This window comes from Miniopterus natalensis, chromosome 2 (assembly GCF_054644295.1).
Source record: "Miniopterus natalensis isolate mMinNat1 chromosome 2, mMinNat1.hap1, whole genome shotgun sequence".
In the NCBI taxonomy this organism is placed as follows: Eukaryota; Metazoa; Chordata; class Mammalia; order Chiroptera; family Miniopteridae; genus Miniopterus; species Miniopterus natalensis.
In genome coordinates, this window is record NC_142082.1 from 95,597,782 (window position 1) to 95,615,098 (window position 17,317).

The window sequence follows — 17,317 nt, forward strand, 5'->3', positions numbered from 1 at the left end:
GAGGGAGAAAGAGAGAAACATCAATGATGAGAGAGGGTCATTGACTGGCTGCCTCCTGCACGCTCCCCGCTGGGGATCAAGCCCACAACCTGGGCATGTGCCCTGACTGGGAATCAAACCACAATCTCCTGGATCATAGGTCGATGCTCAACTGCTGAGCCACACTGGTTGGGCCTCCCTGCTTATTTTTGTTGCCAGATGCTATGCAGGCTCTTCTTCCAGGCCCTTGTGCTCTGGTTTGGGAGTCCCGGCATGAGGTTGAGACCCCACTCTCCTCAGGGGGGACTTTTGCAGCCATGATATCCCTCTGGCTTCTCAGCTGCTACACCTGGGTGCAGGGACCATCCCTCTTTGTGTCTCTGCCCTTTTCTGCGTAGCTTCTTCTAGCAATCCTTGGATATAATACTCATGTTCAGGTGTTCTCCAGTTGTTAATTCAGGTTGATTGCTTTGTATTTTAGCTGTAAATCCAGTTTGGCACATGGAGGAGGAGTGTGTAGTTTCCACCTCCTCTGCAGCCATCCTAGATTTCCCATATTGTTTGAATAGTATTATAACCTCCCTCAGGCAAACTTCCAGAGTTGTAGTTTCTAAACTCGAAGTAATTTAGTTTGAATAAAGATTCAGCAAGGATATGTCCTAGCACAGTATTTTTTAAGCTCCAACCCATGAAATCAATGTAGTTTTGTTTATAATACTTTAAAAATGAAATTACAGAAAATAGCATGCACTGCAGTAGAAAAGGTAATTTTTGTGAATACACACATACACGTGTGTGTGATAATTGATTGTGCAACAAAATTCATTTCTTACTGGGGGTTAATGTTTTCAAAAGGGTAAGGAAGTCATAGGCCTAAAGGATTAGTTTCATGTTTTTATTCAATTAAAAACAAAACAAGACTTAAACCTATATTCATAGAACAGAATACACTTATTAAAAACTTTGGAAGTGTACATAATTAGAATTTGTATATTTAACCCAAGGTTTAACATGGGTATTACCATGCAAGGCAATTTCTTTCCTTTAATAAATAACATATAAGGTACATATTATTCTGGAAGCAAATCATCTCCTAACTCTTCATCAGCAAAATCATCCTCCTCAAGTCTTTTCTTGGCTGCAGTCTTTGGTCTTTCCACTTGAGGGCCAAGTGGATCCACATATGAGGCATCTAGGTTCAAAACAGATTGTTACATTAGAGTGATATAAAAAACAAAACAAACATGAACAGAAATGCCCTTCCATGTCATTTAAATTTTGTCTTTGTGTACGAAATTCTTAACACCCAATTATACATTTTTGCCATCTCACCAGTCTTCAGACCCATTTTGCCTGTAGGGCTGGATGGGGATCATGGACACTTGCCTATTTCTTTGTGACTGCTACTTTCATAAGGCTCGTGTGTCCCGGGTAAAGCTCTGAGTTTGGCACTTAGCTGTTCACCTTTACTACTGGCACTACAGTTCTGGCCACTATCTGAAAACAAAAAAATAAAAATGCATTTGTTTAACATGTTAAGAAAACATAACACTACATCATGAAGCTAAAGCATACTTATTTGCCAAGAAACAGGCAGGTTGTTTCATTTGGAAGCCAATTTCCGAGAGATGTAAATTTTTTTTGAAAATCCTTTTAGTTTTAGTTCTCAAGTCTTTCTCTCCTGTTTTGGTCTGGTCTAAACTGACAATGATAGGTCATTTAGTAAGATCAAGATCATAGTCAATACTGAGGGGTGTAATTCTTGTTATCTTATATTTAAAAGAAATCTCTTGTTGGGAATCTATAATATAGAGAAAACATCACTTAAGAGTAGTCTGTATGTATTCTTTCAAATGTGTGCTTAGTTATAGGTTTCAGTTTTGCCAATTCACTTGTGAGAAGTTAAAGACCACTTTGTGGAGTTATAATATAGCAAAGAATAAAGAGGAACTGGAGAAAGAACAAATAGAAAGTGATAAGATCAATATGAGCTGTGTCATCAACCTCATATCAAGGCAGCTGAGGGACCAAAAACCACATCAAATAAAATAATAAACAGAAGAGGCTGTGCAAACGCAAATGAGATAACATAGACATATAATCCACTTTCTTCAAACATTTGAAGAATGTTTATACAGAAGAATATTAGATTTGCCCTGCACAGTACAATAGATTTTGGCTCAGTATAAGGCAACACTTGAAAAGGATGACAGTGTCCGAATATGGAATGGCTGCCATGGGAAATAATGCAATTCACATCACTGAAGATTTTCAGATAGGGCTGTACACTCACATTAGTAAGAAATATTAATAGTACTTTTGAACCCTACATCTCTTCTACTAAAAAAAATATATATTTTAAAAGAACCACTCCTCCACTCCCACAGTTTTTATTTCTTTCCCTTGAAATTCCCACAATATTGTTTTTTTCTGTTATGAAAGCTTCACTTTCAATGAGACTAGTCCACAGATATGCTCTGATCGTTTCTCATTGTACTTTATATTTTAGCTTATTGACAATGTCAATGAATATAAATCAAATCAAGATGGTCTTTAAAATCCCCACATTTTAAGGTTGATCAACTGAACCAAAATTATAAGTTCTCTCTGGGTTCTTATAAAAAACTTGCCATTTATCTGTATTGTTGATATTATAGAAAATAAAATGCCTTAGCTTAATGCATTGAATGTGTCCACATATTTTGTTTTATTTTGTTCTTCTCTAATTTTTTTGGTACCATTAGGTCAATTTTTTTCCATCTATAGGTGCAAATGCGTGTCTTTCAAAGTGGCTGAGTGAGCTCAGGTCAAGAAAGTTTGAAAATTATTGCTCTAGGCAATACTGCTTTTTCTTCACTTTTCACACAGATATAAGCTATCTACATGAATATAACAAGACCCCAACATCTCTCTCAGGCATCCAAAGCCTTTCTGAAATCCTAATGTACAATTCCAAGCCTGAAGGACTCGGTCCCACGGAAAGAACAAACTTTTAAAACTGAAAACTGACCTCCTCAGAAAACTTAAATTGTCCAATTGAAAAGCCATGAATATAATTTTTAAATATTTTCTATTATAAAGACCAATAAGGGTATATTGTAAATATCCTCATTTCATAATTTTCAATAAACTTTCATGCAATAACATTCCCATACATGGGCAGGTAAAAATGCAGCAATAAGCATTTGTAAGCCGGGGTGGGTTTTATGCCCAAATAATAAAACAAGTTATTATAATCTTTTCCCTATAGAAACAAACAACAATTACTATTTCCTAGAGGGAAGTTAAATAACAAATAGGTTCAGAAAACAGAATCAGGAAACAATTTATCTGAATTATCCATCAATTAACAAACTTCCAAATTATACTTTTTTATAAAAGAAAAAAAATCTTAAAATCATAGAATTTAGAGTAACAATACCAGTAAAAAAGAATATCCCTATAAAATGTATAATGTATACAAAGAGATAATTCCCAAAGTAAACATTTCAAATGGACAATAAATACATAAAAATGGTTAAACTTACTTAACCTTAGAAACATAATAAGTTAAAAAAAAAGCAAGCCAGGACACTATATATTGAATACCTTTTAAGAAAGCTTAAACACAAGCAAAATTAAATACATTGTTTGCATACATGATAAAATTAAATATGAAAAGGCAAGAAACTGAAAAATGTAAACCTGTATACATATAAACTATAAAACTCATAGTTGTTATGTGTGAGAGAGGCAGAAGACAGAATGGAAAAACACATAGGTAGGCAAAACAGCAATGTTCTGGTTCTAATGATTTATGATGGCTTCATTAATTTTAATTTTATTAATATGCTTTGTAACAATGCTATACAGGTTCTTTTGTAGATATCAAACATTACATAATTTAAAATAATTCTAAATGTAGGATTCAACATCACCTATTAAAGTGGCCCAGATTTTAAAAATATCAGAATAGCAAGTGAAATGAACAAATTTTCTGAGATTAATTTGATAGTATCACAAGACTTAAAATTTTCCGGTCAGCAAGATAATGAAACATGAAGCCCCAGACCTTGTTCCCTTACAAAAACACTGACTTAACACCAACATATGGTCCAAAAAGCCTTCATGAGAACTCCAGAAACCAGTTAGGAAGCTCAAAGGCATGAACAACTTTATTGACACAGGTAAGAAAAGCCATTTTATTTCAACTGTGTCAGCCCCTACTCACAAGTTAACATAGCTCGCATTTGGGAGGAAAAGCCCAACTTGCAGGTTCTCCCTTGGGAGGAAAGACAAGAGTAGAATGTACACCCAACATTTGGGTTTTTCATGGAACTGCCTGAGAGACTTGTTTCTGTCTCGCCTGACTTGGAGTGCTCATGAGGAACCAGTATATTCTGGATGCCCGAGAGCTGCTAAGAACACAAGAAAGCTCAGTGGCTTGTTGAAGCTTCAGAGGACCTCCCTCTCTATAGACAAAAGCTGGCAGTTTGTTGTGATCAGCAGAATGTGTCCAGCTCATGGCTTCTTCCTAAGCAGGGAAAGATTGGAATGAAATATACATCCAAAATGCCAGCTTTTTGGAGGGCTGTCCGATGGTCTGGTTTCTGTCTCACCTGACTTAGAGCACTAAAGAGGAATTGGCATATTTTAGATACTTGAGGGTTGCAGAGAACAAATGAAGAGGTTGTTGCAGTGCCAGAGATCCTCCACTATGCCAGAGAGAAGAAGTACCCCATAAAAATTTTGAGAAATTCCCATAATCTCCAGCAGGGCTGATGAGTGAAGGTCTTGCCCTGTACAAAGCCAGTACAAAAAGACTGGAAGTGGCTGTTTTTTCAAATGAAGAAAACACAACGAAAAGTAACAAGACACACAAAGAAACAGGATAACATGGTCCAAAGTAACAAAATAAATCTCTGGAAGCTGACCCTAAAGAAATGGAGATCTATGAACTACCTGACAAATAAGTCAAAATAATTGTCTTAAATAAGCTAAATGTGCTACAAAGAACACAGACAGTAAATGAAATGAGAAAAATGAAGCATGAACAAAATGAGACTATCAACAAAAAGATAGGGGCTGTTAAAAAAGAACCAAATAGATTGGCAGGTGTGGCTCAGTGGTTGAGCATCGACCTATGATCTAGGATATCACAGTTCGATTCTGGGTGAGGGCACATGCCCAGAATGTGGGCTCAATCCCCAGTGGGGCACGTGCAGGAGGCAGCCAATCAATGACTCTCATCATTGATGTTTCTCTCTCTCTCTCTCTCTCCCCGTCTTCCTTCTCTCTCTGAAATCAATGACGACATATTAAAAAAAGAAAAAGAACCAAATAGACATTCTGGAGCTGAGGATTACAATAATACAGTAACTGAGTTAAAAAAAATTCACTACAAGGGTTAAAAAACAGACATAATCAAACAACAAAAAATCTGTGGCCTGGTCAGAGCAGCTCGTTTGAGTGTCGTCCTGTGCACTGAAGGTTGCCAGTTTGATCCCTGGTCAGGGCACATACCTGGATTGCAGGTTCAACCCCTAGTTGGGGCATGTGCAGAGGAGAGCCAATCAATGTTTCTCTCTCTCATTTTCTTTCTCTAAGCATGGCCTCAGGTGAGAACAACAACAAAAAAATCTCTGAACTCAAAGATAGGTCATTTGAAATTATAGTCAGAAGAACCAAAAAGAAGAAGAAGAAAAATGAAGAAAGCCTAAGAGACTTATGGGACACTGTAAGTAGATAAATATATGTACTATGGGAACCCCAGAAGAAGAGAGAGAATGAGACAGAGATTATCTGAAGAAATGATTAATGAAAACTTCTCAAATGTGAGGAAGGAAATGGATATCCAAGTTCAAGAAGCTCAAAGGACTCCAACTAGGATGGATCCAAAAAGGCCCACAATGAGACACATTATAACCAAGGGCCCACAATGAGACACATTATAACCAAGAGAGAATCTTAAAACCAGCAAGAAAAAAGTGACTCATCATGTACAAGGTAACTAGAATGATTATCAGCAGATTTCTCAGGAGAAACATTACAGGCCAGAAGGGAGTGAGATGATATATTCAAAGTTCTGAAAGAAAAATCTTCCAACCAAGAATACTATATCGGGCAAAACTGGCCTTCAAAAGTAAAGAAGACCTTCCTGGATAAGCAAAAGCTGAGGGGATTTATTGCCTGCTTTGAAAGAACTGCTACAGGGAGTCCTTCAAGTTGAAACAAAAGGACGCTAAACAACAAAAATGCAGATGAAAATATAAAGCTTCCTGGTAAAGGTAAATAGATAGACAAACAGAATCCTGCACTACTATCATGGTGGTGTATAAATAAATCACTTTTAATTTAGGTATAGAATATAAACAATAAAAACATAAAATCAGTATAACTATAAAACTATGTTAATACAAAATATAAAAAGACATAATTTGCAACATCGGTAACAAAGTGAAGGGAGGAAGATATAAAAAGAAAGAATTTCTGTATTCGATTGAAGTTGTTAGTTTAAAACAGACTGTTATAATTATAGGATGTTTTATGTAATTACCATGGTAACCACAAAAAAATACCCATAGAAAATGCTCAAAAGAAAATGAAAAAGGAATCAAAGCATGTCACTACAAAAAATAAAAATAAAAAATCAACAAAACAAAGGAGGACAGCAAGAGAGAAAAAAACAAAATAACTACAAGATATACAGAAAGATTAATAAAATGACAATAGTAAATACTTCCTTGGCTGTGATTATTTTAAATGTAAATGGACTAAACTCCTCAACCAAAAGACATAGAATGGCTGAACAGTTAAAAAAAAAAATCCAACTATATGTTTTCTATAAGAGACTCACTTGAGATATAATGACATACATAGGCTGAAAATGAAAGGACAGCTAAAGATAATCCATGTAAATGGTAACCCAAAGAGCAGGAGTAGCCATACTTATTTTCAGACAAAATAGACTTTAAGTAAAAACTGTCACAAGGAGCCCGGGTAAGGCACAGCTCAGCCATTAATCATCGACCTAGGATCCAGGAAATCAAGGTTCGATTCCTGGTCAGGGCACATGCCCAGGTTGCAGATTCAATCCCCAGTCGGGGGCATGCAGGAGGCAGCCGATCGATGATGGCTCTCTCATCATTGATGTTTCTATTTCTCTCTTCCTTTCTCCCTTCCTCTCTCTGAAATCAATAAGGATATATTTAAAAATTAAAAAAAAAAAAACTGTCACAAGGACATTATAGAAAGATCAAAGGGCCAATTCACCAGGAAGATATAACAATTATAAATATAGACACACCTTTACAGCACAGAGACCCAAATGTATGAAGCAAACGTTGACAGAATTGGAGGGAGAAAAAGCAACACAACAGTAGTAGATTTCAATATCCCACTTTCAATAATAAATAGATCAACCAGTCAGAAGATCAACAGGAAATTGAGGACTTGAACATTACAGAACTAGTAGACTTAAGAGATATATACAGAACACTTCATCCATTAACAGTAGACATATATGTTCTCAAGAGCACACAGAATGTTCTCCAGGATACAATGCATGTTAGCCATAAAACAAGTTTTAATAAATTTAAGAAAATCAAAACCATACTAAGTATCTTTTCTAATCACAATGAAATGAAACTAGAAATTAACAGTAAAAGAACTGGAAAATTCACAAATATGTGGAAATTAAACACACTCTTAAACAACCAATGGGTCAAACAAGAAATCACAAGGGAAATTAGAAAATATCTAGGTATAAATGAAAATAAAACCACAAAATACCAAAACGTATGAGATGTGGCAAAATCAGTGCTATGGGGGAAATGCAACAGCTGTAAATGCATACTATAAAAAGAAAAAGATCTCAAATCAACAGCCTAACTAAATACCTCAAGCAATTAAAAAAAGAACAAAGTTAGCAGAAGGAAGGAAATAATAAATATTAGAGTAGAAATAAACACAACATAGAACAGAATAGAAAAAATAAAACTAAGACTTAGGTTTTTGAAAAGATCAACAAAATTGACAAACCCTTAGGTCTAAACTGAGAAAAAGAGAAGACTAAAATGACAAAAAATGAGCCCTGGCCAGGTGGCACAATTTATTGGATCATTGTCCTGTAGACCAAAAGGTTGTGGGTTTGATTCCTCCTCAGAGCACATACCTAGGTTGTGGGTTTGATACCAGCACATTGATGTCTCTTTCTCTCTTTCTCCCCCCATTTCCTCTCTCTCTAAAAAAATAAATAAAAATCCAATAAACATATCCTCAGCTGAGGATTAAAAAAAAAAGAAAAAGAGAAAGAAATGAAAAGAGACATTACAACTGATGACACAGAAATAAAAAGGAGCATAATTTTATGTGAAAAGTTGGAAAACATAGAAGAAATGGATAAATTTCTAGAAACAAATTTCTGAATCATGAAGAAATACTGAACAGACTGATAACTAGTAAGGAGGTTAAATCAGTAATCAAATATCTCCCAATAAAGAAAAGCTCTGGACCAGATGGTTTTTCTGGAGAATTCTACCAAATATTTAAAGAAGAAATAACATCAATCCTTCTCAAACTCTTCCAAAAAAATTGAAGAGGAGGGAACACTTCCAAACTCATTCTAGGAGGCCAGCATTACACTGACACCAAAATCTGACAAAAATAACACAAGAAAACTACAGAACAATATCCCTGATGAACACTGATCATCAAAAACCCTCAACAAAATGCTAGCAAACTGAATTCAACAACACATTAAAAGGATTATACATTTTGGCCAAGTGGGATTTATTCCTGGAATGCAGGAATAAATACAAAAGTCAATCAGTATAATACACCACATTAACAGAATGAAGAACAAAACCCACATGATCATCTCTTTAATGCAGAAAAGGCAACTGACAAAATTTGACATTCTTTCAAGGTAAAACATTAAACAAACTAGGAGTAGAAGGAAATGACTTCAACATAATAAAAGGCATATGTGAAAAACCCACAGTGAACATAACACTAAATGGTGAAAAACTGAAAGCTTTTCTTCTATGATCAGGAACAAGGCAACAATATCCACGCTCACCACTTTCATTCAACAGTAGTACCTCAGTTTTCGAACGCAATCCGTTCCGGAAGACCGTCTGAGTTCTGAAATGTTTGAAAACCGAGGGATCAACAGCTGACAGCTAGGCCTCAGGATTTTGCACTCAGCAGAAGCTGTGTGGCATGTTTGACTTCTGAGGCGTGTTTGAAAACCAAAGAATTTATTTTGGGGTTTACGGCGTTTGTAAACCAAAATGTTTGTCAACAGAGACGTTTAAAAACCAAGGTACCACTGTACTAAAAGTTCTAGCCAGAGCAGTTAGCAAGTAAAAAAAAGGCATTCAAACAGGAAGGGAGAAAGTTAAATTACATCTGTTCATAAATGACATGATCTTATTATACATAGAAAACCCTGAAGACTCTGCCAAAAAACTATTTGAATAAACAAATCCAGGAAAGTTGTAGGGTCAAAAATCAACACAAAAGTCAATTGCATTTCTATACATTAACAATGAACAATCTAAAAATGAAATTAAGAAAACAATTCCATTTACAAAAAGCATCAAAAAGAATAAAACACATAGGAGTAAATGTATGTAACAAAGAAAGTGAAAGATTGTACACTGAAAATTACAAAACACTGCCGAAAGAAGTTAAGGAAGACACAAATTATAGAAATATATTCTATGTTCATGGTTTGGAAGACTTAATACTCTTAAAATGTACATACTGCCCAAAGAAATGTCCAGATTTGATGCAATCCCTATAAAAATCCCAATGACTTTTTTTTTGCAGAAATTAAACATTCTAAAATTTTTATAGAATTTCAAATGACCCCAAATAGCCTACACAATGCTGAAAAAGAACAACAAAGTTGAACGCCTTACACTTACAGATTTAAAGACATATTGCAAAGCTACAGTAGTCAAAACAGTATGGGACAGAATAGAGAGCCCAGAAATAAACTCTGATGTATGGTCAACTAATCTTCAAAAACAGTATTAAGCCCAGCTGGGCGTTGCTCAGCAGTTGAGCATTGACCTAGGATCCAGGCGATCGGGGTTCGATTCCCGGTCAGGGCACATGCCTGGGTTGCGGGCTGGATCCCCAGTCAGGGGCATGCAGGAGGCAGCCGATCAATGACTCTCATCATTGATGTTTCTATCTCTCTCTCTCCCTTTCCTTTCCTCTCTCTGAAATCAATAAAGATATATTTAAAAAAACAAAACAAAACACAACAAAAAACAGTATTAAGACAACACAATGGGGGAAGGATAGTCTCTTCAGCAAACACTGTTGGAAAAACTGGATATCTACATGCAAACTACTTTAAACCATGTACAAAAATTAACTCAAAATGGGTTAAAGGTCAAAATGTAAGACCTGCAACTATATAACTCTTAGAAGAAAACAGAGGAAAAGCTAGACACCAAAAGCACACGCAACAAAACAAACAACAGACAAATAAAACCACATCAAACTTTAAAAATTTCTGTTCAGCAAAAGAAAAATTCAACAAGAGTGAAAAGACATCCTAAAGAATAGGAGAAAATATCTGTAAATCATATAACTGATAAGAGGTTAATATCCAGACTATATAAATTCCACAACTCAAGAACAAAAACAATGTAATTTTAAAATGGGCAAAGGACTTAAATAGACATTTAACCAAATAAGATATTCAAATGGCCAGCAAGGATATGAAAAGATACTCAACATTGCTAATCATCAGGGAAATGAAAATCAAAATCACAACACCTCACACTCGTTAGATAGCCAGTATCAAATAATAGAAAATTAGTGTTGGCAAGGATGTGGAGAAATTGAAACCCTCGTGCACCACTGGTGGGAATGTAAATGTTGCAGTGCTATGGAAAACAGTATGAAGGTTCCTCAAAATATTAAAAATAGAACCATCATATTATCCAGTATCCCACTTCTGGGTATATATTCAAAAGAACTGAAAACAGGATCTCAAAGAGATATTTGCACACCCATGTTTATAGCAACATTATTCACAACAGCCAAAAGGTGAAAACAACCTCAGTGTCCATCAACAGATTAATGGATTAAGAAAATGTGGTACAGACATACAATGTGATATTGTTAACCCTTCAAAAGGAAGGAAATCCTGATACATGCTACACTATAGATGAGCCTTGAGGACACTATGCTAAGTGAAATAAGCCACTCACAAAGACAAATACTGCATGATTCTACTTAGATGAGTTATCTAAAGTTGTCAAACTTATAAACTAAGAGTAGAGTGGTGGTTGCCAGTGGTGGGGAGATGGGAGGGAGAAAAGGGCAGTCATTGTTCACTGGGTTTAGAGTTTCAGTTTTGCAAGATGGAAAAGTTATAGAGACCTGCAGCACAGCAATATACATTTAGCTAATGCTGCATGCTTCAAAATGATTAAGATGTAAAATTTTTCATTTTTGACTACAATTTTCAAAAATTCTTAAAATTCTGCACACCTTTATACTCAGTAATTCTACTCCCTAAAATTTTTTACTAAGAAAATCATGACAATATTTGATGACAGGAAAGTAGACATGATATAATGCTGAATGAAAAAGCAAGGTATTACATTTTACAGCACTATGACCTCTATTTTTAAAATACATTCATTTTTGGGAATAATGTTTTTTTAAATAAGTTTTTATTGATTTCAGAGAGAGGAAGGGAGGGAGAGAAAGAATAGAAACATCAATGATGAGAGTCACTGATCAGCTGCCTCCTGCACGCCTCCTACTGGGGATAAAGCCCAAACCCCAGGCATGTGCCCTGACTGGGAACCAAGGGGTGACCTCTACACTCAACCACTGAGTCACATCAGCTGGGCTGGGCATAATGTTTTTTTGTTTTGTTGTTTTTTTAAATATATCTTTATTGATTTCAGAGAGAGGAAGGGAGAGGGAGAGAGAGAGATAGAAACCTCAATGATGAGACAGTCATTGATCAGCTGCAGCCTGCAACCCGGGCGTGTGCCCTGACCGGGAATTGAACCCCAATCTCCTGGATCCTAGGTCAATGCTGAACCGCTGAGCCACGCCCGGCCGGGCTGAGTATAATGTTTTGAGTAACTAGTTTATTTATTTTTATCTGGAAGTCTACATTTTCTAAGATAAGGCGGTATTCATTTTTTTTGTAGTATTTTAGGAAATTTTATTACCTTTCTGAAGTTAAAATACTTCACTGGAGACAGCAATGTGATGATTTAATTCCATTATTTCTGGTTTCCATTTTCGACTTTGAGAAGTCAGCAAGATTTTCAATTTTTGTATATGGTAATTTGACTGCAACATATGCAATTCTTTTTATTTATCCCACTTTAAAAATTTTTTTGTTAACCCTTACCTGAGGGTATTTTTTTCCATTTTCAGAGGGAGTGGAAGAGAGGGAGGGAGCGAGGGAGAGAGAGGTAGAGAGACAGAGAAACATTGATGTGAGACAGACATATCGATTGGTTGCCTCTGGCACACACCCCAACTGGGGTCAGGAATCAAACCTGAAACCCAGGCATGTGCCCTTGACTGGGAATTGAACCTGCAACCCTCTGGTGTACAGGCCAACACTCTAACCACTGAGCAGCACCAGCCAGGGATATCCCACTTTTGATTTAGCTTTGTAAATCTGAGGATCTCACTAATCCTTGAAAATTCTCAGCCATTCATTCTTTATTTCCATTCCCTCATTCTGTCTTTCAATATGTATATTCTTCCCCTACATCCTTCATGTTTCTTAATCCCTCCTATTTCCCATCACTTTGACTCTGTCCTGCATTCTGGGTAATTTCTTCAGCTCTACCTCCCAGGTTATGAATTCTCTCTTCATTTGATCTAATCTGCTCTTCAGGTGTCAAGAAACTTTTCCTGTAAATGACCATATAGCTTCTGACTACAAATGATTTAGTATGGCTATGCTCCAGTAACTTTATTGACAAAAGCAGGTGGTAGATCAAACCAGATTTGGTCTGCACACTGTAGTTTTCTGGCCCCTGCTTTAAACCATCTATTGCGTTCTGATTTCAATTATATTTTTCAGTTTTGGAAGTTCAATTTGGTTTTTCCAAGTCTGCCTAGTAATTTTTATATTATTTTAATTTGTTGTCATACTTAAAATACATAAGTATTCGCCACTGTCTGAACGCAATTGCTGAGTTTGTATAGTGAGAATTTGGAAAGCGCGGCATTCTGTGTTACCTGATTCCTAAATTTTAGGTAGCAAGTGTTAGAGTTTAGATAACAGAGGATATCTACAACCCCACCTCAAAAAAAGTACCTGAATCTATTTAGTTCTAGAATTCAGATAACAAGAGATATGCCTTACTTTTAAAATATATTCTTTATCTGATAATTATATATAGTCCTTGAAGACAAGATTCTATAGTTTCTGTTGCTCACTCATAGAGGCTTATTTCCTCATGGTTCTTGCTCTTTTGAACTTTATCTGAAGGAATTATTTGAGGCTTAAAGTATACTCCTCCAGGGAGGATTAAGTTTATTTCTTCTAGGTCCCTGGGAGCACCACCAACTCAATTCCACTCTATACCAAATTTTCAGTTCTGATTCTTCAGGCCACACAGGTTAATAATGTATTGTACCTCCAAAACCATGAAGACTTATGGTTAGGAATTGCAAGGGAGCTTTTTTTGTTTATCATGTTCCAATAGAGTCAATTCACCCTTTGTGGGGTGAATTCTTTTCTATTTGACCCACTGAGGGTATTGTTGATTAGGGGTCCTGGCTTAATGAAAGCGATTCTTTGATCTGACCTCTAATCTTCTGGGGCCCCAGTTTTATCTCTTGTTCCCCATGAGTGCCTATAAACCCAGGCTCTAGGCCACCTGGATTTTGCTAGTACCAACACCAGCTTCTGTGCTTAACTTACATCTTTGCATTTAAATTTTCTACTCATTTTTGGTCTCCAAATAATTTCCTTCTTTCTTGCCAATTCAGCCATAAATTTAAAAAGTACTTTTCGTTTTCTTATTTCTTTTTCCTTCCTTTTTTAAAAAAACCCTGATTTTAGAGAAAGGAACGGAGAGAAACATTGATATATTGTTCCACTTATTTATGCATTCATTGGTTGATTCTTATGTGCCCTGACCAGGGATCGAACCTGCAACCTTGGGGTATCTGGACGACACTCTAACCAACTAAGCTACCCAGCCAGGACTAGAATGTTACAGTTTTTATTACTGTAATTAATTAATCAATCTTTATTGTTGGAAGTATTACAGGTATCCCATTCTCCCCCCTTGGCCCCCTCCACCTCACTCTCAGCCCCTCCCCAGGCCTTCACCCCCTTATTGTCTGTGTCCATGGGTTATGCATATAACTTCTTTGGTTAATCTCTTCCTGCCCCCCCACCCCCTTCCTTCTTCCCTCTGAGATACAATAGTCTGTTGCATGCTTCAGTGTCTCTGGGTCTATTTTGTTTGTCAGTTTCTTTTGTTCATTAGCTTCTTCTTAAAGAAGACCCTTCAACATTTCATGTAGTGCTGGTCTGGTGGTGGTGAACTCCTTTAGCTTTTTCTTATCTGTGAAGCTCTTTATCTGTCTGACCTTCAATTCTAAATGATAGCTTTGGTGGGTAATCTTGGTTGTAGGTTCTTGCTTTTCATCATTTTGAATATTTCTTGCCACTCCCTTCTGGCCTGCAAAGCTTCTGCTGAGAAATCAGCTGACAGTCGTATGGGTGCTCCCTTGTAGATAATTAACTGCTTTTCTTTTGCTGCTTTTAAGATGTTCTCTTTGTCTTTAACCTTTGGCATTTTAATAATGTGTTTTGCTGTGGGCCTTTTTGAATTCCTCTTGTTTGGGACTCTCTGCGCTTCCTGGGCTTGTAAGTCTATTTCTTTCACTAGGTAGGGGATGTTTTCTATCGTCATTTTTTCAAATAGGTTTTCAATTTCTTGCGCTCTCTCTTCTCCTTCTGGTAACCCCATAATGTGAATGTTGGGCCACTTGAAGTTGTCCTAGAGACTTCATATTTTTGGATTCTTTTTTCTTTTTGGTGTTCTGATTGAGTGTTTTTTGCTTACTCATATTCCAAATTGCTGATTTGATTCTCGGCATCCTCTACTCTTCTGTTGATTCTCTGTAAATTAGTCTTACTTTCAGTTAGTGTAGCCTTCATTTCTTCTTTTTTTTTTAAAATAAATTTTTATTGATTTCAGAGAGGGGAAGGGAGAGGGAGAGAAAGAGAAACATCAATGATGAGAGAGTTGTCATTGATCAGCTGCCTCCTGCATGCCCCACACTGGGGATTGAGCTCACAACTCAGGCATGTGCCCTGACCAGGAATTGAACCATGATCTCCTTGATCCTAGGTCAATGCCATGCCCGGCTGGGCTAGCCTTTATTTCTGACTGGTTCTTTATTATGTTATTGATGATCTCACTAGTTTCCTTAACGGTTTTACTAAGAAACTTGAACATCCTTATAAGCATTGTTTTGAACTCTATATCTAGTAGCTTCCTTGGCTCTGTTTCACTTAGTTCTTTTTCTTGAGATTTTTTTCTGTTCTTTCACTTGTGACATGTTTCTCCGCCTTCACATTTTGGCTGCTTCCTGTTGTTTGTTTCTATGTATTAGGTAGAACTGCTATGTCTCATGGAGTTGGTAGAGTGGCCTTGGGTAGTGGGTGTCCTGTAGGGCCCAGTGGCTCAGCCTCCCCAGTCACCTGAGCTGGGCCTTCTAGGTGCTCCTCTATGTGTGCTGTGTGCACTGTCCTGTTGTAGTTGAGCCTTGGTTTCTGTTGGCATCACTGGGAGGAATTGATCCCTAGGCTGACTGGCAGTGAGGACAGCTGCAGCTATAGTCAAAGAGCTGCTGTGCTGGAGACACCCCTATGGAGCAGGATTTACTTCAGTGGAACTTTGGTGTTCACTAAGTCCACTCCTTGCGTGTGTCACTTGTGGATGTAGTAGGGTTGTAATCCATCATGGTCGAAGCTCACCACCAGGTGCACTGTCTCTGGGGCCTCCTGGGAGGTGCAAAGTCAGCCTCTGCCTGTGCCTTGCCCATGGCCACCCAGCATGAGTTACACAGCAAACAGTACACGGCTGCTACTTGTGCTGGGCTTGGAGGTGCCCAGGAGAGGCCAAGCTATGAACCAATGCAGACTTCTGGTAGTGCCAGGCATGGGGTCACTTACTGAGAGGTATGGGGCACACTGAGACCAGCTCCTGCTTGTTTGAGAGATTTTAGGTAAGTCCTGAGCATGAAGCTAGAGAGGCCACTTGCATAGAAAAGCCACTGGAAATGGCTTGGATGAGCTTGTAAGTAGGAAGGGGAGGGGTCTTCAGGAATCACCAGGGCAGGGTGAAAGGTGTGAGTCAGGCTGATGAATACTTAGAGAAGTTGCCTGCCTGTGGGCTCTGTGAGATGGGAGGGCTCATCAAAGGAGCAATGGCCTCTGCCAGTCCTGTCTGGGAGAAAGCTGCCCCTCCAGCTCTCACCCTGATTCCAGGCAAGTTAGTTCCTCCCTGAATGTCCCAGGTTCCTTTCAAGCTGTTGCCCAGCGCTAGAGCTCAGAGGGAGTGTTGTCTGAGTAAGTCCACGGGTTGGCACTTTAAGAGGAGCTGCTTGGGGCTCCAGCAGCCTCCACATTACTCAGCCACAATCCCTCTTGGTTTTTACAGCCTGAAGTTGTGGAGACTTCTCTTCCTGGCACTAGAACCCTGGGCTGGGGGGCCTGATGTGGGACTGGGACCCCTCACTCTTCCAGGAAACCACCGCCGAGATATCCCTCCCAGTTTTAAACCATGGCATGGGGTGTGGGACTGTGGCCGCGCCTCTGCCCTGCATCTCTGTCCCTCCTACCAGTCTCGATGCTTCTTCAGTTCGATGCCTAAACGACTTCTGTTCAGCTAGATTTTAGGAGGTTCTGCGTGATGGCTGTTCTGTATTTTAGTTATAATTTTGATGTGGTTGTAGGAGGCAGAGGGCATTGCGGTTACCTACACCACCATCTTGTTGTCTCAAATGTTACAGTTTTAAAATACGAGTTCTTTTTTGGTGAGAATGTGCGCTTCATAACATAGACTCTATTCATGGACAAATTAAGTTAAGAGGCTGACTACAAAAACTCCTCCCATATGTTCTCTTCAAATAAAAATGAAGTCAGTTTCCAAGGGAAGACAGTCTTTACTTATTTAGAAAGAATGTGGTTAGGAGCATGAATATTATTTACAATTGTAGATAAACTGAAAGCAGAATAGAATAACTAAAGAGAAGATAGAAAGCAATATACTTAATTTTTGTTAATTATTTAAACAATTAGATTATGGCAATGATTTCATGATTTATT

At 37.6% G+C, this 17,317-nt stretch overlaps 1 protein-coding gene across 4 annotated transcripts in view; it reads right to left on the minus strand.

Moving 5' to 3' along the window:
• Nucleotides 1-860: 860 nt before the first annotated feature.
• IFT88 (intraflagellar transport 88) overlaps nucleotides 861-17,317 on the minus strand; it is a 132,300-nt gene continuing 115,843 nt past the window's right edge. For 3 of the 4 annotated variants that reach the window (XM_016203549.2, XM_016203548.2, XM_087814415.1), the window contains 2 exons: nucleotides 1,366-1,476; nucleotides 861-1,171 (listed from right to left, as the gene is read on the minus strand). In XM_016203549.2, the coding sequence (XP_016059035.2) occupies nucleotides 1,050-1,171; nucleotides 1,366-1,476 (233 nt within the window). In that variant the 3' untranslated portion in view covers nucleotides 861-1,049. The remainder of the gene's footprint in view (nucleotides 1,172-1,365; nucleotides 1,477-17,317) is intronic. The other variant, XR_015714049.1, reaches the window with a different exon arrangement.